Source organism: Desmodus rotundus, chromosome 3, assembly GCF_022682495.2.
Source record: "Desmodus rotundus isolate HL8 chromosome 3, HLdesRot8A.1, whole genome shotgun sequence".
Taxonomy (NCBI): domain Eukaryota; kingdom Metazoa; phylum Chordata; class Mammalia; order Chiroptera; family Phyllostomidae; genus Desmodus; species Desmodus rotundus.
The window spans coordinates 527,670-554,696 of NC_071389.1; the positions used below are offsets into that span (position 1 = coordinate 527,670).

Here is a 27,027-nt window from a genome sequence, read left to right on the forward strand (position 1 = left end):
GGGTGGGGCAGTGCTGTGGTCACCTTCTTTGGGGACAGCTGGGTGGTCCGGATACAGCCCACCTGCAGCTCGCGTGTGGCAGGTGGGGCTGGCGTGTCGGTGTCCAGCTGAACGTAGTCCAGGGTCACCAGGATGGGCTTCGGCTCCTCAGTTTCTGGCGATGGAGGGTCTGGTTGGGGACTGCTGGGGAAGGTGCAGCCAGCAGAGGGAGCTGGGGACAGAGGGGAGCGGGTCCTCAGGAAGGCTCACCCTCTCTGCGGTCTGGGTCGCCAGCGGGGATTCCAGTCAGGGACTCCACAGGCACGTCCAGGGGGTCTCCGCCCTCCACGAACATCATGTGCTCCCGGGCCGCACCCTTCAGAAGGATCTGCTGGGAGACTTTCTGGGACAGGGCACAGCGGCCTTGTTCTGTGACCTGTGCTAGGCTCCAGGAGGGGCACCCAGCCACCGGGCCCTCCCGTGATGGTGCCCCACCGGGCTCAGAGCCCCATGCGTGGGCCCGGGCAGGGGCACCCCACCCACATGCGTGGAAGGTGGGGGCGAGGCTGGGCTCCTGGGCTAGGGGAGGTGCACCTTCTCGAAGAGGATGACCTGCAGCCGGTCAGAGAAGTACAGGCTCTCGTGGTCTGGGCTGAAAGTCACGGTGAAGTCCTGCACCGCACCGGGGTCCAAGACTCCCTCCACTGGGGCCACGCTGAACACGCTCTGGCCATTGTGGTTCTGTGTGCCTGTAGGCTGATGCATGCTGGTCCCCGACCCCCCCCCCCACCAGACCCCTGCTCCCGCCCCCCTGCAGTGCTCCCACCCCCCAAGCTCACCCACGACTTCTGTCCTCTGGGCCGATGAGGTGAGAAACTGCGGCAGCTGCTGCCGGTCCTCGCGCCGGGTGCTGGAGAGGCTGTCCAGCTGCATGGAGAACTTGATGGGCAGCGAGGAGCTGTTCTGCAGCTGTGGACACGTGCCGTCAGTGGGCCACCCCTCTTGGCTGGGGCTGGCGGTCCCTGCTTCCCCCTTCCGGCCCCCTGTGCCTGGCCTGAGCGGCCCTGCCTCAAGGTGGGCAGCTCGCAGTGGCCTCCCTCCCCCCCCCCCCCCCCCCCGAGAGCAGTGCCGGTCAGTACACACTTCGCGGAGCCTGCCTTCTGGGCTCTGCGGCAGGACCTGACCTCAGCCAGACAAGCTCCAGGCGTCCTGCAAGGCACTGTGCGCCTGGGACTCAGAAGGGCAGTGTGAATGACTCCGGTCCCCACCAAGCAGTGGCTGCACTGAGCTCTGCACTGCAGGGGACCACCCTGCGGAGACCCTGAAGCCAGGGCGGCTGAGGGAGACAAGGGCGCAAGGAGGGCAGCCGTGAGTCTGCTGGAGAGGGGCAGGCGGTGGAGGTGGCGGCTGCTGGGGGGTGAGCCTTGCACCTGCACTGGCTCTCTGACCAAGGCAGCGTGGCCCCCAGGGCGGAACCCCCTCCCACCCCTGAAGGCCAGGACAGACGCCAGGCCCATGCCAGGCCCCACAGCGTGCTTCACCTGGAAGGTGGAGGAGACAGACTCCCTGGCGATCACGTAGCCCATGTGCAAGACGTCCCCTTCGATGGAGCATGTGATCATGGAGGCCACGCCAGTGCCCGAGAGCGTCAGGGACAGCGTTCCTCTCTTGGTGATGATGTCCAGTGTCTCTTGGGCCTATAGACATCATGTCCATTAGCTCAGAGCAGACGTGGGTCAGGCCCATGCAGAAGCTCTGTTGGGGAAGCTCCGTTTCTGGAGCCGCCGGGGCGGAGCACGATGGAGCTGAGACCACTCTGACCACCCCAGCCGCCTCCTCCGGCCTGAGAGAGCCAGGCCCAGGAGGCCAGGCAGGGCCTGAGCCCAGGGCGGGCGGGCAGGTGGGCAGTGCAGAGGGGGCGCAGGGAGGGCCTGGGCCTCACCAGCATGCTCTCACGGGGAGAGAAGGACAGCACCAGGACATGCGTCTCCCCCGCAGGAAGCTTGCTGACAGGGTTCAGCAGGACGAAGGGGCCATTGGGGTTCAGAACAGAGAAGTCCACCTGAGGCCCCGAGTCAAGGAGAGGTAGGAGGGCCGGGCTGCTGCCCCTCACCCAGCCCCCTCATCCCTGCCAGCCCCCAGTCGAGGATACAGCCAGGTCCTCGGAGGTGACATTCTGGATGGAGACCTTCTTTACGCCTCGGTGTCCTGAAATGGGTTGGGACTCAGGTCGTGCCCCAGGCCCGAGTAGGCCTGGTTGGGGGCAGGTGGCCCAGTAGGTACTCGGGGTCTGGGCTCCTGTGGGTGGGGGCATGGTGTGCTGGGCCCAATCAGGACTCACCTACAGCGATGTCACCGAAGTTGGAGACTGTCTTGCCTTTGTCGGAGGTCACTATGATGGATGGTGCCACCGCTGGACACCAGAGCTCCAGGTATAGGGTGTTGTGGGGACTGCAGAGGCAGGGTGCGCTGACGGCCTGCCCCCCTAGCTCTACCTCTCGCCCAGGCCCCACCCAGCCCAGCCCCCGGGCTCACACCCACAGGCCCTGGGTCTGGGATGGTAGCAAAAGAGGAACAGTGACTTTTTGGCAGACCATACCCCACCTGGCCCCGAGCACTGCACCTGAAGCTCAGGGGTTCCGTCCCCTTCCTGTCTTGGATGTCACCACTGGCAACGACACACGGGACCACAAACTTGTCAAACTTCCCTGGGAATGACCTGGCCAAGGTGGCCTGGGCGACCTGGTACTCGTAACTGGAAGAAAGCCAGCAAATTGCACCTGTGCCAGGGCCCCCACTCCACACCCCAGGCCGTCTGGGAGGGCCCCCCAGCCCTGCCCTCTGTGGGGACGCCACAGGCCATGCCTGCTCTCCAGGGTCTCAGGGCCCACTCGGGTTCTGTCCCAGGGCTGCCTGATCAGCTGACGCCCCCCTTCCCAGATTCTTGTGGGAGCTGCCCCCCACCCCAGGGCCCTGGCCAGGCACCTAACCAGAGAGCCCTGCTCCTGGAGCCCCAGGCAAGGGTCTAGGGCTGGCAGGTGGCTCAAGGCCATCTGAGCTCTTGGGGGCTCACTCTCTACCCGGGTGGGCCGGGGGTTTTGGGAGTCGGGTGGCAGCTGGTGGAGGGAGGCTGTTCCCAGGGACCCCGGCTCCAGGGGAACCGAGCAGGGGCATATGCTCAGGAAGGGAGCCTGTGGGGCCTCAAGGCAGCACCTGGGCCCAGCTGTTTCTGACATCAGCCCAGTCCCAGGCTCATGGCTCAAAGCATCTCCGGGCAATCCGTGGGGATCTGTGTCCCACTGGAGAGAGTGGGGGACGGGTGCAGCCTTCTCTGCACCCACCTGAACTTGAGGTCCTGCTTCTGCATCTCTAGGGCGAGCGAGGTGGAGGCCCGGAACAGCCGGTCTCGGTGCTGCACCCGCTGCACAGACAGGGACTGTCTCCGCAGGTCCTTTCGGGGGGTGGCCACGTCCTTACGGAACTGCGTGGCGAGAGGCCAGCTGTGGGGAGGGCTGGGGCTCGAACCCCGGGGGCCTGGGTGTGTAGGGCGTGGGGTCCCAGGCTGCAGGCGGCTCCCTCAGGGAGCCCGGCAGCAGGGGCGGGAGCAAGGAAGGCAAGGCGCGTTCCTGGGGTGACGGCGCCCTGGTGCAGAGACCCCAGGGCCTAGGTGCCGGCTCCAGGGTCCACCTGCGTCAACAGGGAGACCGAGGCACAGAGGGTACGGGGTGGCCAGACCCAGGTCTGAGCAAGCTCCAGGGGAGGAGCCCTCCAGGTCCTGGGCGGGCAGCTCGGTGTCACGCGCCGGACTTCCTCGCCTGCGCCACCTGTGGGGCCACCTGACCTCCGGGGCTGCCCCTGGGTGGGACTGTCCCTTCTCTCCAGTCCTCAGTCTCAGCCCCTCAGGGCTGTCACAGGCGGTGCTGCTGGATGCCGGGCTCTCTGCCACGTCACCTGCTCCCCCTCTGCTGTCACCTTGTGAGGGGAAGCCCCACTTGCTCCCCAGCCTCCCTCTGGTCGTCCACCCTGCCTTGCGATGCTCCCAAGAAAGGAGGGAGGGGACTCCTGGGAAAACGTTGTAAACTCTGGGAACAGCCTGGGGGGGCGGGGCAGGTGAGGAGGTGTTTGTCCTGGAGCCTTTGTGCAGGAAGCCAGCAGCCCTCCCGTGCCCCCCATACCCTCCTCTCGGTGCCCCCACGCACCAGTTTCACCTCCCCGTCTTTACTCAGGGCCTGGAAGGCTCGCTGGCGGATCATCTCACTGGGCAGCACGGGCCGGAAGGCCACCTGGACCAGGCACCTCTGTGGGGAGAGGGCCCAAGGGCAGAGCTGGTCCTGCGGGTGCCCCGCCCATGTCCACACCCACTGCTCCCAGCTCCTCTGCACCCCCAGGTTGTGCAGACAACCCTGGCATGTGCCTCCATCTGTTCTTGGGGACTTCAGCTTAGCATGCCCCCTCCGGGAAGGCCTCCCTGACCACTCCCCCCAGAAGTGGGGCTGGGCTGCAGTACAGGATTGCCGAACCCATTCGCCTTACAGACGGGGCTGTGGGGCACGGGGGCATGTGAGGGGGAGAGGCAGGGGGAGGGGAGCAGGGCCAAGGGGGGACAGAGAGGGGGAGGGGACACAGAGGCGTGGCTGCCACAGCCTCTCTAGAGATGTCTTAGGTGGCACTTGCGACATTTAATGAGATGCACGTTAGATGACCCCACTGGTCAGACCCGGTGGGGCCACCACCCCTGCAGCCCCGTGTGCCCCTCACGATGTCCCCTTGTCGGGCCCTAGCGCTGCTGCCCCTGTTGCCCCCAGGGCCCGGGGGTGGGCTCTCCCTGCCTCATGGGGAAAAGCAGAGTGGGGGGAGCCCCAGATCCGACCAGCAGATGGACACCCTGTGCCCCTGGTGACCAGGTCTCTGCGTCTACCTGCTCTGAGGTCCACCTGCTCTGTCCACCTCCCGAGGGCTCAGCTGCCCGTGCAGCCAGGTGCCTGCACAGACAGCGTGGGTGGCCCTGCCGCGAGCGGGGCTGGGCCTCTTCCCTGGCCACAGAGGCCCCTGGCCTGCTGGCTCTCGGGAGGGGCAGAGCTGACCCCACATCTGCTGTGGCGCCAGTGTGCCCCTGGGGCCCACACCCACCTTTCCTGGCAACACGGTCCCCACTGAGGGCGAGATGATGACGGGTGAGCCCGGGGGCAGCAGGAACTCAAAGGACGTGGGCCCCACGGGGCAGCTGTCCCCGGAGCCGATGCGGGGCACAGAGTGTGTCAGCGAGTTCACGCTCAGGTGAGGGTTGACGACGTACAGGGTGGCCACCGACGTGTCGTACAAGGAAGTGGCTGCGAACTTGATCTGGTAGTGGGACAGCTCCAGGGGCGGGTGGACGCCCACGGCCCGGCACGTCAGCTTGAAGCGCCTGGAAGTGACCGGCGTGGGCAGGTTCGGGGGGGCACCTGGCTGCAGGGCGTGGGGCCCCTCTGGGGCCTCTGAGTGCAGAGGAGACAGCCCCCTGCCCCTGTGTGTGGGGTGCCCAGGACGATGACAGCAGCTGTCATCACCAAAGCGAGCCAGCGGACAAAGAACAAAAACCCCACGTGTCCCCGGGTGAGGCTAAAAGAACAGGAAACAGACACACCGCCCTGAAGTCCGAGCACAGGAGCCTGTGAACCCCACCACCACCCGTCACAAAGAGGGACGGGCTCGGCGCTGGCACCGCTGGACATCGGCCCTCGGCCTCTCCTGTGAGCTCCGGTCCCCACGACGCTCTCTGAGGGACTGTCTCCTATCACACGTCACACTCAGCGCTTTCAAGGACGGCGCCCACTGCCCTGTCACACATGTCTGTAGCCAAAATGTGTTCGCGTGTTGAAATGTTTCAAAATAGGTTTTAAAAACTCCTCACCGAAGGCTGTTCATTGGTTTGAGAGAGACATCGGAGTGAGAGGCAGATCGGGTGCCTCCTGTGCACCCCGATGCGGGACGAGGCTCCGACAGGGCGAGCCGCCTGGCCAGGGCTCCACACAGGTTTGTGTGTCCTGGGACCACAGGCTCCGACTCCACGGAGGTTCTTATCACTCACTGGAGGGGTGAGGTACAGCAAACACACACTGAGCAAGCCACCACTTTCAGGAAGGCGGACGGGCCCGCAGGCGGTTTGGGCCTCTGTGCCCAACGGCTCTCGGCCAGGACTTCGTCCCTGGGATGGGGACGGGGACGGGGACGGAGACGCTCCCCAGCACCACTCAGCCCCGCGAACTCCTCATCTTCGTATGCCAAAAGCTTGTGTGCCGCACGCCCTCCTCTGCATTTTGGAGAGTTCACCTCTGGCACCTTACGCAGCTCCTCCACTGTTTTGTTGCTGGGGAAGCACGGAGGCCCCACTGGCCGGGGGTCGTGTCATGGAGCCCAGCTGCCCACCCTGCGGCCCAGGGGCGGTGGGAGTCACACAGGGCCTTGAGACAGGGCAGGGCTGAGCACTCGCTCCATCCAGGACACGCTGCCAGCGTCAGGTTTGCGGATGAAATGTTTTTATTGCAGCTTGTATTTAAAGTGCTTCTTTCCCCCGAACCACAGAGGTCAGACTTGCTCGCTCAGCGCAGTGATGTTCTCCATCTGACCTCAGGCAAAGCCGGCCTGCCTTTCCTCCGTGCTCAGCGCGCCTGCGGCCTCGCCTTTCCCTTCACACGGGCAGCTGATGGCTGATGACCACGGCCCCGAGGCCTCGAGGCCCCACTTCTGGTCCCCATGCCCACGCCCCTCCCCACGCCGCACCTGCTGAGGGCCCAGCTCTTCCTTCTTCCCTCCGTCGGAAGGGTGTGTGTCTGCATTTTTCCCTGTGCAGAGCTTCGAAACTTTGGGTTCGATTTCCTTGGTGGTTGTTCGGCCACTAGACTTTGTCTCTTTTCTTCCTTGGTAGTTTTGTGTGTTGAGGAATGTGTGGGTCTCACCCAGATTGCCACGGGGACGGGTGGGAAGCTGTCACCACGTGCCCTGGCCTCCCAGTGTCTGTGGGTCTGGAGTGACGTCCCCCCAGGGGCTGGTGACTTGTGACTCCTCTCCCTTATGATTTTTTTTTGTTATAGCACAACTTATATATTTCAAATGGACAAAATCAGCATCATTTACAGTATCTGAAGATAAATTGCCTTTGCGTGGGAGCTTCCTTTGCAGCGCTTTGAGGTCTACAAGACGTGCCCAGGAAATTCTCCGCTGTGGAAAATGAAGACAGTTGGGGGGGGCCTCTAGTCATCCTTTGATTAACGCTGTGACGCTGCGCTTCCGGTGGCCGAGGGGGCTGCACGTTTTCTTTAGATGCCATCAGGCCCCGGAGCTCCGGCAGGACGGCCTGATGCTCTGGGAGTTCCACCCTTGCTGGCACTGACGCGGCTCTTGGGCCCACCGCTCCACTGGAGCTGTTAACTCCATTCCTACCAACCTTTGCTACAAATCCCACAGAGGGGGCTGCTTCTGGGTGTTTAGGTCCACATTCTATTCCGTACACTCGGTTTTCATAAACTGGCCGAGCCCGTGGTGGCTGCCCTCTTGCGTCGCTGCCGCTTGACGGCCGGCCTCTTTCTTCTCTTTTACCTGGATTGGCCTAGTTAGGAATAATGAATCTACTAATTTTTACAGAGAAAGACTTTTAGTTTTGTTGTTTTCCTGTAGAAGATTTGATTTTTGTTTCACTGATTTCCACTTGTTATTATGCCTTTCCTTCTAATTTCTTTGGGTGTAATTTGCTATGCTCTTTTCCTAGTTGTTTTTTAAAAGATTTTATTTATAATGTTTATTTTTAGAGAGAGGGGAAGAGCCCTGACTGGTGGGACTCAGTGGGTTGGGTGTTGTCCCGCCAATCAAAAGGTTGTGGGTCCAGTTCCTGGCCAGGGCACATACTGGGGTTACAGGCCAGGTCTCTGGTTGGGGGCGTGCGAGAGGAACGTCCATTGGCCGCCCCCCACACCCACATGTGCCCACCTGGGGACTGAACCCACAATCAACAACTGGCGACCCTTCGCTTTGCGGGAGGATGCCCAACCAATGGAGCCACACTGGTCGGGGCCTAATTTCTGAAGGAAAAGTCTAGATTATTGATTTTCAAACTCTCTTCTTTGTCTGCATTTGGAGTTAGGAATTTCCCGCTAAGCACTGGGGACTCAACTGCAACCTAGGTGCGTGCCCTGACCAGGAATTGAACCCACGACCTTTCGGTGCACAGGAGGATGGTCCCACCAGCTGAGCCACATGGCCAGGGTCTCACAGGCAAGTTTGGTCCCACAAGACAGCGGGGAGCTAACGGTCTAAAGGCAAACTCACTGGTGTGAGAAGTCGGGCGCGATCCCTGTCACAGCCCTAAGGGTCTTGTCAGCAAGGAGGCCTCGCACCCTGTGCGAGAACTGGCCAGTGTGCCTGGGGGTCAGGGCCTGGGCTGTGGGAGGGGGGCCAGCCCCACTCCAGCGAGACCCCACAGCAGCTCGGGCGGGCCTGGTGGGGACTGGGAGAGAGGACAGGGAGGGGGGCGGGGCCAGCAGTCACGGGCAGTGCCCAGAGTTGGTCCCTGGACACAGGCTGCCCTCTGTGTCCTGCACGACCCCCTCCCCAGCTGTGGGAATGGGTGCTGCTGGGAGGCTCCGGGAGGGGCCCTGTCACACACAGGGTTCAGGCAGCAGGGCTCATGCCCGGGTCCTCCCGAGTGCAGAGCACACGCCACACACTACATGCACACTCGCTCCTGCCCACGTGTGCACTTACACGCACACACCCACATATGTGCATCCTCAACACACATTCAAATGAGCCCTCACATGCACACGTGTGTACATCGTGAAGTCACGTCCACACATGCACACTGACACGAACTCATGTGTGTTCACGACTGCACGCTCACGCACACACACCACACACACTCAAATGTGTCCGCACATAGACATTCAAACTCACACCCACCCACCTGCGTGCACTCACACGAACTCACATGTCCACACACGTGTGTGCGCACACATACACATGCACGTGGACTCCCACCCACACATGCACACTGACATGTATGCACGCACACTGCCAACATGTGCACAATGCACCTACTCTCACACACAGGGTTGAGTGGCCCCACCTGCAAGGTTCCCGGGACCCAGGAGCCCGCAGCCCACGCGGTGCCAGCCCGCAGTCAGCCCAGCTGGCCACTGGCCGCCGTCCCGCGCCCCCGCGCCCCCGCGCCCCGGGCTCACCGGTTGATCTCCGACTTGCAGACAAGCTCGAAGCTGTAGTCCTTGGCTCTGGTGGGCTGGAAGATCACGTCGAGTTCCAGAGTCTCCAGTGGCAGGACGGTGCCAAACCCGTCGTTGGGCTGGATGTCCACGCACTGCACACGGAAAGCCAGCGACGCCGAAGTGAGGACCCGGCGAGCTGTGGGGGGCGTTGTGGGGACCACACAGACACACGTGCGGCTGGGCTGTGGCGGCGTGCGGCGTGCGCGTAGGTGTATTTAGTGTGCGAGCATGTCGGGTGCACGTGAGCCCACACGTGTCTGTGTGCCTGCAGGCGAGTGCATATGTGTATTTGAGTGTCCACGCGCACATCTATGTCTACATGTGTGTGCCTGTGTGCGTGAGTGCACACACGGGTGTGCCTGTGAGTCTCTAATTGTCTGCAGGCATCCGTGTGCAGGTGCACATGTGTGCACACGTGCATGTCAGTGTGCGCGTGAGCACACACATGTATTGATAGTGGGCGGGGGGGGGGGGGGTCGCCCGGCAGGGCCAGGCCGGTGAGAGTGCTGGCTGGAGGGAGGGCAGAGGAGCCTGCAGTCCTGTGGGAGCCACAGGACAGAGAGGAGGAGAGAGGAGGAGGGAGGAGGTTAACAGAGAAAGGCAGCCAAGGCAGTGCCTGGGGGCAGCAGGGAAGACAAGCAGAGGCGGCTGGCGGTGGGCACTGAGTGCGGGAGGGTCAGCGGCCGCCTGGACCAGAGCTTCCTAGCCAGCCCCCCGCGCCCGCTCCCTCTCCCTGCCCACATGAGGCACCTTGGGGAGCCCGACGAACCCAAACTCCTGGGGCAGGAGGGAGTGGTTGTGGAGGCTGATAGGGGTCCTGATGGCCTCGTAGATGGTGCAGTGGCCGAAGTCCACCTCTGAGGGGCTCAGCTCCAAGTCTGAGGTGGTGACTATGGCGTGGACAGTGAACTCCACCGGTCTGACCTGGAGTGCAAAGGGCGAGCACGCTTCCGTCACGTACAGTTTTTGCAAATGTGTCCGGAAATGAGAAAGGCACAAGCACCGCCGTGGCCCAGGGCACACCTTTCCGTGGACACCGTCTCTGGAAGAGCCCACTGTCCTGTCCCCCCTGACGTGGAAGGACGTGGAAGCAACTGTCAGAGAGAGGAGCCGGAGGGGAGGCGTGGGCGGGCGGGTGCGTGCGTGCATGCGTGCGCAGGACCTCACGGCAGGCGCGTTGCGGCCTGAGTGTGAGGGAGGACTGCGAGCACGTGAGCCGGCGTGCTGTGAGCGAGTGGCGCCCTGAGTTGGACGCTGGGGACAGCCCCGTGGGCCCTGGACAGCGCTCAGAACCTCTCTGACCCCGAGCCACCCCCACCCCCGTCTCAACTGGGCAGGGGCTGCTGGGGCAGGTGGCCAATTTGCAGGCCCGGCCACTGGAAACCAACCAGGGGCCTTGCCGGGGCGGAGAGCCCAGCGCCCAGAGCACCCCCTGCTCCCCAAGAGCCCCAGCATTCCCAGGAGGCCCCACAGACCTGGTCAGCCACCCGTATTGTCATCGGGGCCTCCAGAACTCTGCTCTCTCTGTCAAAGTACTTGCCTGCGTCTTCGGGGAGGGATTGTCTAGGAGAGATTGCAGGCACTCACATACGGTTTTCTCATTTCCATTGTGCAAAACGACAGTGAGACCGGCCCGGGTGGGGCTTTTAAACACACAGTCAGTCCTGGCCGGTGGCTCAGCGGGTTAGAATATTGTCCCAACACTCCAAGGTGGCTCCGGTCAGGGCACGTGCGAGAATCAACCAATGGATCAATAAGTAGAACGACAAATGGACGTTTCTCCCCACCACCAACTTCCTCTTTCTCAAATCAATGAATAAAATACCCACACAAAAGCTGCAAAATACTCCCGGCACCAGCGTCCTGCTCTCTCCGCCTGGACCCCCCCCCCCCATGAGAAGCACGGGCCCCTCCCGCCCGCCCCTGCGCCCACCTGGGCAGGAACTTCAGCTGCACGGAGTAGGACGACAGAGCCTGGATGTAGCCCGTCTCCGGCAGGAGCTCCACGTGGCCCCGGAGCTCCTTGCACACCTCGAACTTTAGGCGGAGGGCTGCTTTGGACCTGCAGCATGTGAGGGACACGGGGGCGTTTAGTCGGTTGCTTCTCCACCCGGCCATCGAGGTGTTGGGCACGCCCCTGCCAAGCTGCGCCTCAGCGGTAAGAGTGAGGGTCTCCCAAGCCCGGCTCCTCAGGGGCTGGCTTTCCAGCCACACGATCTGATGAGGATTCTCACAGACGAAAGCAGCATGGCTAGAACGTGGCCCCGTCGGCTCTTAGAACCCTGAGCGTTTTCTGGGAAGACCCTGTGCCGAGCAGGCCCTGGGGATGGGGGTTTCGGGGGGGGGGCCTTGCCTGAGCAGCTCCAGCCCTACTCCTTCCCAGGCACAGTCTTGGGACAGGCTGGGCCCCCCACGCCCACCCGTAGCACAAGCTATGCAGGGCACCGGGGCGGCCCCTGGGTGGCCTGGCCCTGGTCAGTGACTGCAGCTCCTGGAAACTCTGTCCCTGCCCTGGCTCAGGGCCAGCCAGAGGGGCCAAGGGTGCCCCTCACTGCCACGTGGGTGCTGCGCCCCGTGATGCCATGCTCCCCTCAGGGCCTCCTGGGGCCCCTTCTCCCAAGAGGCTCCACCCCTGCCACCGTGAGTCTCCACTAGTTCAAGTGGCAAGTCCGACCCCTCGCCATGCGGCCGGTTTCTGTTCACACCACAGGTGGAGTGATCTCGGAGCCACAGGAAGGCAGGCGGCGGTGGCTGCCCAAGGGAAGGGAGGCTGTTTCCCAGTCCACCTGGGAACCACGGGCTGTGGGCCAGAGCCTTCTGTAGGTTTCCTGGCTGCTTCCTGCCTGACCCTGCCGGGGGCCCCTGCCCAGCCACGGCTTCGCATCCGCAGCGGTCCAGAGACAGGCGAGTGGACGCGAGGGCTGCGCTCACCGAGTGTGGACGAGGATGGAGTCCTGGTACAGCCGGTCGTACATGCAGATCTTCAGGTCCACGTCGGGCCTCGGCACCCAGACCGGCACGTCGATAGCAATGCCGACGGCTCGGAAGTGCAGCTGAATTCAAACGTGGAAACGTGTTAACACAGAACTCGGCAGGACAGGCTTTGTGACTCTTCCCGGCACGCGTGGTTAAGCTAGCCACGTGTGCCGCTCTGAAGCGCTGCTCATAGTGTTTGATTAAGGAAGCCTTCTTTACTATAAAGACTGTCCAACGAAGGAAGGGGGGGGGTTATGGTTGTCATGGACCCACCACACAGCTTCGTACCGAGTGACACGTTAGCTGTTTGAGAAATGCCTTCACCACAGAGTCGGCGTCACCCGAACAGGGGGACACGTCACAGAACCTCCGCAACTAAGTCAGGATGGAAGCTCAAAGTCTCAGGGGGCCCGGGGCAGGGGGGCAGCATGTCTCTCCCTGTCACTGAGGTCTGGGTCTTGGGATCAGGGCTCGTGGGTGTCCTGCAGGCCAGCCTGGCACACGGCCACCCCTTAGGCTGGGGGGGCAAGTACTCCTTCCAGACACCAGCCCCCGGGGCCGCCTGGGGGCACGAAACAGGGACTGTCCCCTCTATACAACCTGTAGGCCTTGGGACACTTGGCACATGCCAGCCACCAGCCAAGGCCCCAGGGTTGCCAAAACACACAGCCCATCTCTGGGGCCAGGAACAAAACCACTGGTCCGAGCAAACAGAAAATGTACCCGCGCAGTGGACTTGCTGGGGGACAGGAGTCCGTGTCACTGAAAGGTCAGGCTGTGTGGTCAACAGTCACCACTGGGGGCCAGGCAGGCTGGGGGCAGTGTCCTCCCCACACTCTCAGGGGACCATTAGGGAGCCCAGGTCAGCGGCCAGGGGAGCAGGTGACAAGGTGACACATGACATGCCAGGCTCCGGACAGACCCGAGACTTGGAGGACAGATGAGGGAATTGTGGAGGGTCTGGGAGGCAGACAGGGTGTCAGCAGTGGAAGCCCCGCCCACCCAGGAGTCCAGCCGGGGCAGGGACAGCGATGGGCAGATCTGGGCACATCCTGGTGATATGAGGGGACAGGCCAGCCTGCACGGCGATGCTCTCGCCGGAAGACACTGGGCCGCGTCCGTCCACCCAGAGGGGTGGGGGCTACGGGTGGGCAGAACCCAGAACCTGTTGCCAGGCCCAGGTTGAGAGGACGGGAGGGCAGGACTCGGAGTCTGGCCCACCTGGAGCCTGGCTGCGTGTGCACGCCAAGGGCAGTGTGCGTGCTGGGCTGTGGCGAGTCCTGCGGCACTCGCACCCACGGCACACACGGTGCAGGAACCTGGGGGAGCAGGGAGGGAGAGGGGCAGAGGTGGAGCATGTGCACAGAAGTTCACACACACGGGGCGGTCGCACCTGGGCAGAGGCAGCGCCTGTCGGGACGCGGCTGCTGGGCAGCCGCTGCTGAGGTGCCGGGGCGTCGGAGGAGGAGAGGCTAGCGGTCTCATGACGTCTGAGTGGAGCCCAGGCAGCCAGGGCCAAGAAAGGGGGTAAATAAGAGGGACCCGGGTTGCCATTTTACTGCGGTCCTAAGAAGTGCTGGGAAGCCCCACTGGGGACACAGCCCGTCTCAAGGGGCTTCCTCTTTTACGAGGGACTTGTGGGCTGGGAAAGGGAGAGGACTGTCCGTAGAACTGAAAAAATTCCAACTAACGAGATAAAATGCAATAAGCAGCAACTGGACCAAACCGCGGGCAGCGAGGAGATGAGAGGAAAGAATGCCTCGAAGCCAGCAATAACCAGAGGCAGAGGGAGGGGCTGACAGACACACGGGGCTGCTCAGAAGGTGCGAAGTGATTAGAAAAAGAAAGGATGACTTCACTGGGAAACAGAGCAGGGGGCAAAGGCCAGCGGGAGGGCGGGCCTGGTCCCCACCCTCAGGCGGCTGGGAGTCCAACGCAAACCTCGTGCCCGAGCAGTCCCGCAGTGCGCGCCGCCCTGAGGACACGGCCACCACTGTCAGGGCGGCCGGCGTGGGAAGGGCGGGGGGTGACAGGGACAGCCCCTCCACGGCCCGCAGGCGAGTACACTGTCTTCGCGTGCACGCCTGTTACACGCTCGACCTTGCCTTTGGCCACACAGAAAACTTGAACAGAGAAGAGTTCGTAGATACCACCTGAACGTAATTTCATACACTCGTAAAAAGTAAACGACAAAGAGTGTAACAAGTTTCGCTACTTCGAAATTAAAAGACACCCCAGTAATTCAGAGCGAAGGCTGTGTGTGCACACGTGCACACGGACACACGTGGGCTTTGAGTAGGAACATGTGTGCACACGGGCGTGCCAACACGTGCATGGGCGTGCACACATGCACAGGGTGTGTGTGTGTGTCATTGTTTGCCACAGGTGCCGGCTGTCCGTGCCCCCCACCAGCCCCCGGTGTGGCGGACGGGGCCACCGCCTGGCGCAGCCATGTGGGCAGGCCCTGCGCCCCGGGGAGGGGCTGTGCTGTGCAGGGCGCAGTGTGCAAAATGGCTGCAGGGCACTCACGGTTGGGCACTGCTGGTTCTTGAACGTGACCTTGAAGTTGGCCTGGATGTCTCCTGGGGTGACTGGGGAGAAGGTGATGGGCACTTTGACAGAGGAGAAGGGGCCAATCTCGCCCTCTGTTACCTGCATGGGAAGACACACGTCGCAGGGCCCCTCAGGTTCACGTTTCCACGAAGGCACCTCCCACTGTCTGCCACAGGCCGTGTCCCTGGCAGGGTGGGTGGTGGCGGGACCCATGTTCCCGTGACGTCCTCCTGGCCACACAGGCTCTGGTCCCAACCTGGCCCAGCTCTGCAGAGATGCCCTGCCCTGGACCCTGGCCGAGGGGGGGAGGAGAGGGGCAGGCTGAACCCCTCCTCCAGTAGGCTCCCCCGACCCTGGCACACGCACACACACGCACACACACGCACCACTATGGCTGGGCTGACCCCACACCCAGAAATCGACCCCTGCCGCTCTGGTCCCGTCAGACGCCAGCTCGGGACGGGGCGGCCAGGTGTGGGCTCAGCCAGCCCGCTGCCCAGAGGCGTCAAGTCCAGTGGCCAGATGAGTCTGGTCTGGCTCTGGTCCCACGAAAGGCCACCCTGGGAAGGAGTCAGCAGACCAGCAGGGCGTGGCTGGAGGAAGGTGGGCCGGGAGCAGGGGGGCCGCACTGACCTCCCCCAGCGAGATCTCCATCTGTTCCTCATTGGAGAATACCATGGTGGCCACCCCCTCCAGTTCTGGAAGAGAAGGCACGTCAGCTGTGAGGACTGGCCGGGCAGGGGGGGCAGCTCTCCCCAGACCCACCAGAGCCACAGTCACCCCCTCCTACAGCTGCAGGGCCCACGGGGAGCTAGGGTGTCGGGGTGGGACCGCCTCCTCCTCTCAGACCACCTGCTGCCCTGGGCGTTGGGCGGGGTGGGGGGTGGGCATGCTTGGGAGTAGGAAGGGGCAGGAGAGGGTCGAGGGTGGGGGGTGCGGTGGCCTGAGGGCAGAGGGAGCAAGCACCCCAGGCAGCCTTTCAGTTCCCTTTAGAGCAGAAGGAGAGGGGACAGGGACGCAGAGGGGTTTGTGCTAAAGCGAGGAGACAACCGGATGCCAGGCAGAGAGGTCCCCGAGGACGTGCGGCCTCGGGGTAGGGTGGGGGCTCCCCACCTTCTGGCGGAGCCCCTCCCAATGCCCGCCATTTTCTGGTGACCTGGTGGAGTGCAGGCACTGCTACGTCTTGGAGAATTTAAACTAGATCATCTTCGAAGGACTTTTATATTCAAATTTCATAACCTAGTTTCTCACGGGGACTGTTTTGTCTGAGTGTGCGCAGTGGCCTGCTCCAATCGTCTCGTCCCCATGGGGGCGCCGCGCACTCTGACCTGCCCCGGGGGCTTCGGTGGGCACCCCAGGGGCCATTTATCAGGAAGGCTCCTGAAGACGGATGCTGCTCCGCCTCTTCTGGGAGGGGTTTCTGTTGACTCTGCATGTGGACGAACAAAACTTGAGAGGCAGGGCCAAGGCCAAGGCCAGCATCTTCTCCAAGTCCTTCTCTGCCCCCCTGCGTCACCGTGGACAGCCCCGCAGGGCCGTGCCCCACTTCTGGGGCTGAGCTGTGAAGGCAGAGGGCCCCTGAAACGTGGTGGACTTGTCACCCTGCCCCGAGGTCACAGCCATTGCCTGGGCAGGGGAAGGCGGGATGAGTCCTGGTCTGCTTCGGGGGTGACGGCCGCAGCAGCACGGACCTGCGCTGGGGGCCTGTGGCTTCAGGTGGGTGGTGGCTGGGGTCTCTCCGTGTCCCAGGGCGGAGCTGTGTCGGCCCATTTGCAGAGAACAGGGCAAGCTTTCACTCGTCACAGAGCCAGGCCGCTGATGATGCGGCGTTTTCTGTGATAACGTGCCCTGTGCATCTGCTCCAGGGCTGGCCCACCTGGTCGGTCAAGATGGCGACTTGCTTCCTGAAGGCTCTGGGTGGGGGGGGGGGGGCGTCTGTGTGCACCGCCTCTTCCTGACTCCTGCAGACGAGCCCCGCCCCCGCGCTCTGGCCCCCAAGGCCTGTGCTGCTGCTTTCCTGCTTCCGCCTGCCTGCGCCGAGAGTGTCTCTCGGCCGATTCTCCCTCCATCAACACCTGGTCTACAGTGTGCCCACTGCCGGGTCTCAGTCTCACAGATCACACTCTTACTTCTAGAAGTTTCATTCAGTCGAGTGTGCAATCAGCTCGGTCTGAATCTCTCACCACGTCATTTCTAGTAGTAAGCAGGCCCTGCCTGCTCCTGGACCCCCTGCTCACCCCACACATTTGCATGACTGAGGGGCCCTGGGGGTGCGCCCTGCCTCTAGCAAGGCTGCCCCCAGCAGAGGCTCCAGAAGGCTGTGGCTCCCCGTTTGGGAACCACTTTGAAGACCAGGGGACTAATTAGTAGGAAAAGAAGCAGAGAGGCTGAAATGCCAGAATATGAGATTAAAACCAAAAGGACAAAGCAACATATAGCACAAAGTGAGGGGGTGGAAAGAAACGCAAACACACAAGTGGGCACCCCCCAAACAGAATTTATTTATGCAGAGTTGAGTGTTTATTCTCACACATTTAAACTTCGGTCACCTTCAAAGTTCTCTCCATCTGACGGAATACACCCGTCGGGAGGGGTTTCCGCCGCTCCCGTTTTTGAACATGCTGATTTTTACACTTTTAAAAAAGTGCTTCTGCTGTTTTTTTTGTTTCACCTTTTCCACATCAGCAGATGTTTCCTTACGAGGACTTTTCGTCCAGGGAACAAACAGAAACGCTGCTCTGGGGGGGACGGGTGAACGGGGCGGGGGGCACGGGGGGCCGGCTCGCAGATCGCGCACTGAGTTACGACAAAAGTAACAAGTCGGTCCGACAGGGAAAGGAAAGGGTCCGACCCACGCATCAGGAACAGCTGGCCGCCAACGTGGGAGAATGGCCCGGGCCCCTCCCACCACCCACTGAGCTCCAGGAGAAAGCGACACTGACCACGAAGCTGTGCCCAGGACTCTGTGGCCGCGGGGCAGAAAAAACCATGAACCTCGAAAGAGATGATGGAGAGGCCCATTAACACCGAAACCGAGAGCGTCGATGGAAGAGCAAGACCGTAAGAGCGAGAGGTGCGGGGCAGCCCCACAGGGGCGGCCGCTCTGCAGACGAGCTCGAGGCAGACAGCTCCCTCGCAGGAAAGCTCGAGAAACCCTTGCGGCTATTTCATACGGAAGGAGACGCCCGCAGGCAGGCGTGGCCGGTGGCCACGCGCTGAGTGGCACAGTCTGAGCTGCTTCCATTGCTGCCACAGCTGTCAGTGGGCACAGGGGCGTGCGGGGGAGACCGTGACAGCAGCAACAGAGGCATGGGGGCGCTGGCCCGGGGGCGACCAGGCCATGGGGCGTGTGCTCCACACAAACTCACATCCAAGTTGTGGCCCTGCGTGTGCAAGTGAGCGGCCTGTGACCAAAAACAGCCGCCACGGGGGGCGGGAACAGGGAGAGCAGCTCCCACATCAGCATGGGCAGACTGTGAGCCCACGGAGTTCACAGGGGGGCCCCCGCCACAGCTGAAGTGGCAGAGCCAGCGTCAACGGGACGCTGGGGGAGGCAAGGAGGAGACAGCCAATTTCGGCAGCGACGACCTGCAGCAGGGCTGTCAGGCCTGCAGGGACCCTCGTCTTTCCCGGGCTCAGCGGTGGGCGCTGGTGCTGACCTCACGACTCCTGTCTCCGCTGCCCTCACGTGCTGTGTGCCGTGTCCGGGTGCCTCCGCCCCTCTGCTCCCCGCCTCTCCCTCCCAGGCTGCTGCACCCACGGGGCAGGGCTGCAGGAGTGTCCCAGTAGGGACTGCCAAGGGTGACAAGGAGGACAAAGCAAGCCCCTGTGGCCAACCCGAAAGCTGAGGACTTGCTTTGCATCTTCTTCTGGCTTAAATGTGAGTGCAAACCTCAGCCCACGCCATCCCCACTGTCTCCGCACAGCTGCTCGCTCATCCACGGACACTTAAAATCCAAGCCCAGGAAGCTGCCCGCGGCCAGCCCTCAGCTCACGCGGTGCTGCTGTGGGTCGGAGCCTCGAAGGCGGCCCCTCAGCACCGCCTCTAGGCCCCCGACCCGCCCTGCTCACCTGTGGGGCGCCCCTCATCCTGCTCCCTCTGGCTGAGCACGTCCCACTGGGAGGACGTGCCTTCCAGCTGCTGCTCAGAGATGCTGGAGATGACTTTGTCATAAAAACTTTTATCTTCGTACACGAAGACGCTGCTCTGAGAAGAGAACACGACACCTTTGTCGTCGCTGTCTGCCCGCCTTTCTCACTCAGCTGCCTGCTCTCCCTGTCACCAGGAGGGCCACCTGGGCTGGGGGCTGCTGGCTCTGGCCTGTCAACCCCTGGCCCCCCACCCTGACAACCTCGCCCTGCCCACGCCGCCTGAAGACCACAGCAGGCTTGCCAGGGGCTCCCCGCCGTCCTCACAGGCCCTGGCTCCCCCGACCGGGGCCCACTGCAGGCCCTGCTCTCCCCTGAGCTCAGGGGACAGGGCGGCCCTCCCAGGTGCCAGCTCGGTGTTCTCCTGGCTTCGGTCTGGCTGCAGGCCTGGGGCTGCTCCCCGCTCTGCTCCTCCCCCAGGGGTCACTGCCACCCCGTCCCCGTGCTGTGCTGACAACAGAGTGACAGTGCCCACCACGTGCAACTCACAGGCTGCAGGGGGACAGACAGACAGGACACTGCGTGGGCGGAGCTTCTGTCCGAGCAGAACCCACCAGGAGGATGCAGGGCCAGTGCCCGAGGGGTGCCTGGAGGGGCCTGGGCTCTGGTCCCCACCCAGCAAGCCGAGCCTTGTGACCGCCCCCCCCCAACTACCCCCCACCCTCGCCATCCATGGCCCCTCCCACCTCTGCTGCAGCAGCCAGTCCCCACCGCTGCCGGGAGGCCCCCACTCTGTCCTTCCCTAGGGGCAACTCATCAGAGCCTTTGCTGAGACCCCTCCACACAGCGGACAGAGCTACAGAGCAGGGGCTCAGTGCTTCTTGTATGGAAGTGCCAGCTAGTTTGGACATGCTTCAAAAGGGCAGTTTCTCCGCCCCAGCGCCCCAGGGAGTGCCAGGTGTGGTCCACGGTGCCCACTTAGCGGCATACGCACTGCACAGTCTCTGGGGAAGGGGAGGCCTGCCCCCACGCTGGGGCTGCAGAGGCGCCTGGGGCGAGGCTGGGCTCATGGGGCTCGTGGGCCTGGAGCCCACGGCCACCACTTTGTCACCACATGCTCGAGAGGGGACTGCGCCCCTCTGCCACTGCCCTGGCTGCCTGGCGACCCCCAGTGTCGTCCTCACGGAGACTGATGTCCTCTGCCCAGGTCGTTCCGCTCTCCGCCCTCTGGCCCCGGTGGGCAGACTGCGGGGCGTCACCGCCCACCACCCTGAGGAGCAGCGGCGGGGACACTCACGAGCCTCATGACCGACGGGGTGATGTCTGTCTCGCAGGGCTCTGAGGCCGGGAGGAACTTGAACCTGGTGCCCAAGCCCCCGGTGTTGGTCAGTGTGATGACCCGGGATGCGGTCTCCCCCACGACGTAGCTGCCGAAATCGATGAGCTCCTTGTCCAGGGACAGCTGCCAACACACGCCGAGGGCGCAGGGTGACCACGCCAGGCGGCGGCCAAGTCCCTCTCCCACCTGCCGTCCCGCAGCCCTGAGGGCACTTGGAGCCCTGCCTGCCTCCTGCTGGGGGTGGGGGGCTGCATCCAGAGCCAGGTGGGAGGGGCAGGGTCTGCACACTCCGGGGTCATTGAAACACAGGAAAGACCGCAAGCCAGCAGCCTCACCAATGACTTCAGAAACTCGGAAACTGAACCCACAGCTACCAGAGGGAAGGGACCCACACAGATCAGAGCAGGGAGAAACGAACTAGAGAACAGAGAAACCACAGAGATAATCAGCAAGATGAAGGGAGCTGACACACCTCTAGCAGGATGGACTAAGAATCAAAGAATTGAACTAAAATCAGAAACGAAAGTGGGGATGTTCCTGAGTCTACAGAAGGGAAACAGGGCACAAGAGCGAATGGTGAGCGGTCATGTGCCAACGGTCTGGATGACCCAGACGCGACAGGCACAGCCCTAGGGCCGCCGGACCCCCACGCAGGCCGCATGTCAGCGCTGAGGAGAGGGCATCCGAAGTGAAGGGGGCGTGCAGGTGGTGTGGAGCGCACGGGGCAGTGGGCTGGTAACTGACCCCTAGCCACAGGCCACCAGCCTCTGAGGAGCCGCGTGGGGACAGAGACGCCGCACTGAGGCCGGGCTGGGTGCTCTGCAGGTGGGAGGACAGAAGAGGACCTGCGCGCCTGGCGGGGGCGGGACGGCACTGCGGTGAGGTCGGCAGAGCGCCCCTGCAGCCCTGCTCCCTCCTTCCTTTCCAGGACCTGGCGGCTCTGGAAAGATGACTTCCCGGCCTCCGGGAGTGAGGGAGAAATGAAGACACTCCCCGGTGGGCAGGAGCGGAGGGCTTCCTCCAGGACCACTAGACGCCGTCCCTGCAAGGCGAGCTCAGGGAGCACGCAGGGACGGGAAAGGTCACGGTGGGAAAGGGCAGACGCCAGGAACGGCAAACGCGGGCAGCTCCAAAGGCCAGGGCTCCGCGTCGCCGGTGTGTAACCCGTTTTGTTTCCGGCGTGCTTTCAGAGGCCAGCACCATTCGGACAAAGTCCTCATCCAGGAAACCGCTCGCTGGTTTTCAGAGAGAGGAAGTGGGGGCGGGGGACTCACAGAAAACAAGGATCGCTTGCCTCCTGTACGTGCTCCAGCGGGGGACCACACCCGCACCTTTTGGTGCACAGATGGCACCCAGCTAACTGAGCCACACCAGCCAGGGCCACGCTAGTAACTTTTAAAACGCACACTTTTATTACTTATGTAGAAAGCAAATTATGGAGTTACAAACAAAAGTTACAGGAACACTAGCTTTTAGACTAATTGCTTTTCTTAAAATAAAAAACTACCAGCCCTGGCTGCGGTGGCTCAGTGGACTGAGCCCTGGCCTGTGACCCGAAAGGTCGCCGGTTCGATTCCCAGTCAGGGCACAGGCCCGGGGTGCAGCTGGGTACCTGGTAGGGGCCTGCGAGAGGCAAGCACACACTGATGTTTCTCTCTCGCCCTCCCTCCCTCCCCTCTCTTTAAGGCCCACAAGCACGTCCTCGGGTGCGGATGGGAACCAATTACTAGGCTGCTACTGGACACAAGACGCATGCAGACGCGGTGTGCGACTCGGACAGCAGAAGGGGTGGGACAGGGTTCTGCAGCCAGCCACGGGGGGGGGGTCACTTCAGGGTGTCACATGCAGTCCCCGTGGCAACCACGCAGAACATAAGAATAGAGGGCACCTAAGAGGAAACGAGAAGAAGAGAAGAAGAACCGAAACGTTTCACTACCAAACCCAAGTAAACACAAATGACAGGGTGCAGGAAGAGGCTGCGAGGCCCGGGGAACAGTGGCACCGCCACGGCGACCCGCACGCCAACCCACCCTGACGTGGAAGGAAGCCCTGCCGCCCGCCACGAGGAAGCCCTTCCTCTGACGACCCGACCCGAGGAAGCCAGTCACAAAGGGACTGTGTGCTGCCCCTGCATAAGGCAGTCAGAGGGGTCGGGTGCACAGAGGCAGACGGTCGGTGGGCTGGGGGCGGGGCAGGAGCCAGTGTCCCCTGGGGACGGAGCTTCCATTCTGTGAAGTGACAAGGCCAGAGCAGACAGGGCGGCTGCGCAGCACTGTGAATGCGAGTCACCGCCACACCACGCACTCACACACGGTTACACTGCTTGGCTCTGCGCTATTGTGTTCTACCACAATAAGAGCCCGGAGAGAAAAGAGACTTAATGACGTAACAAACACCACGTGTGCTCTTGATTGTATCCTAGCTCAAAAACATCAGCAAGAAAAGGTGGTTTGGGGCCCCGGGCACAGCTGAGTGACAGCTAGGAAGGTTGTCAGCATCGCTAGTGCCGAGTACCAGACCACGTTCTCACTGCCTCGTCCCCGAGGTCTGTGGGGACGGGGCGGAAGGCCTTGCCGTGTGGCCAGCGCTGGCTGACGAACACGGGGAGGGTGAGCCCAGGGAAGGCCTGCGGCGGGCCCCAGGAGACACACGTTGCCGGTGCCAATGCAGGAGCTGTTTACTGGGCAGCGTTGAGCAGCAAGTGCTGCCGGGGGCGGTCGTGGGCAGAAGAACCCCTCCTCTGTCCGAGGCGCCTGGTTTTGCAGGGAGCGTGAGCGCCGTGTGGTTGCTGGTTCCCTCCGAAGCGGGTCAGCAGTGGCAGGCAGGTGGGCAGACGGGGGAAACGCCGGTGACAGGGACAGCTGGGTGCACCAAAGGGTGTCCACAGCATTCTTTCTGCTTCTCTCTGTGCTTGAGATATTTTTTACTAGAAAAGAATCAATTTGCGCTGGCTGGTGTGGCTCAGTGGACTGAGTGCTGGCCTGCAAACCCAGAGGTCACCGGTTCGATTCCCAGTCAGGGCACACGCCTGGGTTGCGGGCCAGGCGTCCGGCTGGGGGCGTGTGAGAGGCAGCCAACCAATGTCTCCCACACACTGATGTTTCTCTCCCTCTCCTTGTCCCCTCATTCCTCTTGCTCCAAAAATAAAATCTTAAGTACAAAAAGGATCAATTCAATTTCGCACAGCGAAGGAAACTCTCAATGAAACAAAAAGGCCCCTAGAGAATGTGACTTTCACACATCGCCTGTCGGATAAGGGGTAATATCCAAATATATAAAGAGCTCACACAACTGAATGGCAAAAAACCAGGCAGTCCAAACGAAAAAGCAGGCAGAGGACCCGAACAGACACCTTTCCAAAGAGGACACGCCGACGGCCAACAGACATGAACAGATGCTCAGCCTCCCTGATCGCCGGGGGGATGCAAAGTGAAAGCCCAAGCAGCTCTGGCCACCCCAGAGCGGCCCCCATCTGTAAATCGACGACCATGTGCTGGTGAGGACCTGGGCGGGGAGGGGGACCCCCGCGCACTGCTGCTGGTGGGCAGACTGGCGCAGCCACCGTGGAAAGCAGCACGGAGGGTCCTCAAAAATTAAAACAGATCTGCTTTAAACCTGCGACCCTACTCTGGGCCCTTATCTGAAGGACACGGAGTCAGAGCCTTGGATGCACAGCCCGTGGTCTCCGCAGCGTCACTCACAGCAGACAAGACACGGGAGCAGCTGGGTGCCCGCTGGCATGGCAGAGGGTGGGCACAGAAAGTGCCGGAGGAGCACGAGGGGACAGCACTCAGTCCCTGGGAAGGCGGGACCGGGCCGCACGGACAGACAAGGACAGTAAGGGCAGCAAGCCGGACGGAGGGAGACAAGCGGGTACAAGCCAGTCCGGAGCGCCGGAGCCGAGAGGCAGCAGATCGGTTGTTGCTGGGGCGGGAGGAGGTGACATGGGTGAAAAGGGCCAAAAAGCACAACCTTCCAGTCACAAGACAGGCGAGTGGGGAAGTGGGGGGCGGCGTGGAGACGGCCGTTTGGGGGGCACCTCGGGGCTGCGCTGAGGACCAGACTCTCCTGGGGGTCCCTGAGGTCTCCTCTGGCGGCCCGACCCGCACCTGGGCTCCACCGGCACCGGGATTGTCCCCGTTTCCCAGTGTGGACAGCAGTGTGCGCCCTTCTCAGAGGGCCCTGCTGGTGGCCGTGGAGCCCCGCCTGACCGGAGCTGCCGCTGGGGTCCCTCCCGCCCTCCCTCAGGACACATGCCGACACCAGACCTCCTGGAAACCCCGGCTCGCCGCCCCGGCGCGTACCGAGCACTGCTTGATGGAGCACTTCAGCGGGACAGCAAACCTGCCCGTCTGAGCCAGAAACGAGATGCTTCCTTCCAGGTCTTTATTGATCTGAAAAACAGCCCGAGCAGCACGAGCGTCTGGGGCCCTCCTGGCGACACGGGCGATGTCTGGTGAGCACAGCCCGGGCTGGGCCCCGCCGGCTGCCAGACAGGCACTGGCGGCCCCAGATGGTCGCAGCCTAGCCAGAGCCTGCGGGACAGCCCCTCGCAGATGCCCCGACACAGGGCTCACACGGGTCACACTGCCGCCCGGGGTTCTGTCCAGCATTTGGGGACACGCAGAGTACGTGTTAGAGATAGAACAGCAACGGGGGCCCCGCATGAGCCCGCCAAGAGGCTGATGCCACCCCCACCCTTGCCACAGGTTAGGAAAATCCCCTTTTACAGCTTCTGGTTTGGGAACCGAGATCCTCACCATGGGCTTGAAGGTGACAAGCACTTCGCAGGACATGCCAGCCGACATGGGACCAGGGGGGTCAAAGCTGTAGGCACAATGACACACAGCATGGCTGGGACCAGGTCTCTCTGGAGGGCGGCTGCTCCCAGCACTGCACGACCACACGGCCCCAGGCCAGGGGCCCTGACAAGTGGCCACTGCCTGCTTGTCCGGGCGCTGTGCCCCACTGCCTCCCAGGGCTGGGCCCATGGGGACCCTGCAGTGACATCTGAGCGAGTGGGCGGGTGGATGGATGAAGGGATGAAGGAAGGAAGGAAGGAAGGAAGGAAGGAAGGAAGGAAGGAAGGAAGGAAGGTGTGGATGGGCAAAGTCCCCAGGGGCCAACGCCCACATGAGGGCTGCTGCAGGGGCAGCAGTGGCCACAGTTGCCCTGGGGGACGAGTGCCGGGCTAGGGCTGTGGCCGAGCACCTGGGGCTTTAGTCCCAGTGTGAGTGAGGGGTGGGTGCTGGGGAGCGAGCCCTGAGTTCAGGAACGAGCTCCACAGGGAGACGTGCAGGGGGTCAGGGCTCTGGCCCTGGGGCGGGGGACGCTCCCCAGAGGAGCCAGCACAGCAGGACCAGGGCCAGAGCCCTGAGCTTCAGGTCGCGGGGTCACTGACTGAAGGCAGGGCCACAGCAGGAGGAGGGGACGGGACGCTGGAGAAACGCCAGCTGGTTTGAGGAACATCGCGGCACTTCTGGAGATGAGAGCCACTGCACCCCAAGTGAGAGACGTGGTGAGCAGTCATGGCAGCCACTCCACGGCGGCTCAGGGCGGGGGTGGGGGGGACAGCTGAGGAAGGCGGGGCAGCGCTCGGGCACCTGCGAGGACAGGGGAGGGTGGGACAGAGGGCAACGCGGTGACACTGGGAGAGAGCAGTAGCAGCAGGGACAGCTTTCCAAACCTGAATCCCAGGGAAGCCGGCCTGAGCAGAGAGAGCCCCACCGGGGCCGGGCAGGGCGGCTGGGGGAGGTGAGAAATGGGGTGGCGTCCAGCACCACCCCCAGCAGCAGCAGCAGAGACCCCAAGACTCAGGGCAAGAGCCTCAGGGGTTGACAGCAGCTGTGGCCAGACAGGACCGGCCCGGGGTCCCCACGTCACCCCCGTCCGCGCCCGAGTCCTCTCACTCGACGTGGACGAAGTCCCGGAGATGCTCGTCCACGCCCCCCAGCTTGCAGTAGTTGATGGCGTAGGTGGCGTTTATCAGCGTCATCTTCTTCTTGTACACTTTGCCGACGTCGAAGTCCTGGAGAAACCAGAGAGGTTGTCACAGGAGCTTCTTGGCAGCCGTGTCCGCGCGTGTCACAGGGGTGCCCTGTGCCGCCGGGAGGGTGGTGCGGCAGCCAGTGACGTCTGGGGGAGGCTGCGCATAGTGGCAATTGTGGTGAATGTGGGACGCTTCCCAAGGCTGCCCCTCTGTGGGGCGTGTGGGGCGTGTGCCCGGCTGGCGAAGTCTGAGGCAGGAAGCAGCTCCCTGGGGACCAGAGGTGGCAGTCATGAGGGGAGGTCTGGGTGGCACCCTGGGGCCCACAGCCCCTCCCTGCTGTCACTCACTGCAACACAGCCCCTGGGAAGGTCCCCTCCCCTCCCCCCCAAGGGAAGGATCTGGTCGCCCTCAGCACCCGGCAAGGACAGTGGTGCTGTCAGCCCCCGGCCCCTTCCATGGCCCAGGACCCCCAGCGGGCTCACCTTGAAGTGGATGACTTTGGGCTTGCTGTTGAAGGGGCAACCTTTGAACTCTCGCCCTGACACCACCTGCGGGTGGATCACCCCGCTTCGCAGCCGCTCCATGGTGTGGGCCAGGATGTCCTTGTCCATCTTGGTCCCTCCCACAGGCTTTCGCTCCACATCCTCTTTGGGCACCTGGGAACCACAGGGACAGCGGCCTGCCCTGGAGAGCGAGGCCTGGCCAGGGGAGGGTGCAGGGCCAGGGAAGGGAGACAGGAGTGAGCAGCGCAGCTGGGCCAGGAAGGCCAGGGCCCGGGGGCCACACCCACACAGTGAGAGAGCCACCAGAGAGCCCTGCATGAGCAGGAGGCCTCACTCCAGAAA

The 27,027-nt window shown here is 62.9% G+C and overlaps 2 protein-coding genes across 2 annotated transcripts in view; both read right to left on the reverse strand.

Moving 5' to 3' along the window:
• The window catches only part of CFAP74 (cilia and flagella associated protein 74), a 47,141-nt gene that overhangs the window by 1,099 nt on the left and 19,015 nt on the right, over nt 1–27,027 (reverse strand). Inside the window, exons 13-37 of the mRNA XM_053921244.1 lie at nt 26,665–26,838; nt 26,103–26,221; nt 24,954–25,020; nt 24,498–24,587; nt 20,152–20,316; nt 18,837–18,972; nt 15,399–15,463; nt 14,742–14,864; nt 12,168–12,289; nt 11,170–11,298; nt 10,712–10,799; nt 9,987–10,160; nt 9,195–9,328; nt 5,110–5,386; nt 4,179–4,277; nt 3,321–3,460; nt 2,603–2,734; nt 2,321–2,430; nt 2,132–2,187; nt 1,922–2,041; nt 1,521–1,676; nt 819–948; nt 574–728; nt 250–382; nt 24–154 (exon numbers count right to left, since the gene is read on the reverse strand). Coding sequence (XP_053777219.1) covers nt 24–154; nt 250–382; nt 574–728; nt 819–948; nt 1,521–1,676; nt 1,922–2,041; nt 2,132–2,187; nt 2,321–2,430; nt 2,603–2,734; nt 3,321–3,460; nt 4,179–4,277; nt 5,110–5,386; nt 9,195–9,328; nt 9,987–10,160; nt 10,712–10,799; nt 11,170–11,298; nt 12,168–12,289; nt 14,742–14,864; nt 15,399–15,463; nt 18,837–18,972; nt 20,152–20,316; nt 24,498–24,587; nt 24,954–25,020; nt 26,103–26,221; nt 26,665–26,838 — 3,225 coding nt within the window. The remainder of the gene's footprint in view (nt 1–23; nt 155–249; nt 383–573; nt 729–818; nt 949–1,520; nt 1,677–1,921; nt 2,042–2,131; nt 2,188–2,320; nt 2,431–2,602; nt 2,735–3,320; nt 3,461–4,178; nt 4,278–5,109; nt 5,387–9,194; nt 9,329–9,986; nt 10,161–10,711; nt 10,800–11,169; nt 11,299–12,167; nt 12,290–14,741; nt 14,865–15,398; nt 15,464–18,836; nt 18,973–20,151; nt 20,317–24,497; nt 24,588–24,953; nt 25,021–26,102; nt 26,222–26,664; nt 26,839–27,027) is intronic.
• Nucleotides 7,088–7,936, reverse strand: LOC112299437 (ubiquitin-conjugating enzyme E2 variant 1-like). Its single transcript, XM_071220808.1, has 2 exons — nt 7,864–7,936; nt 7,088–7,485 (listed from the first exon to the last, which is right to left on the reverse strand). The coding sequence occupies exons 1-2, from the start codon at nt 7,934–7,936 to the stop codon at nt 7,088–7,090; spliced, it is 471 nt and encodes a 156-aa protein (XP_071076909.1).

What these genes read in the sequence shown, in the direction of transcription:
- LOC112299437 (XM_071220808.1), bottom strand. Translation starts at nt 7,936, where the DNA reads ATGTGGGTGTGGGGGGCGGCCAATGGACGTTCCTCTCGCACGCCCCCA. An exon ending in AGACCTGGCCTGTAACCCCA is followed by an intron (nt 7,486 to 7,863) that starts GTATGTGCCCTG and finishes GGGCTCGGCCAG; the next exon opens with TTTATGAAAACCGAGTGTAC.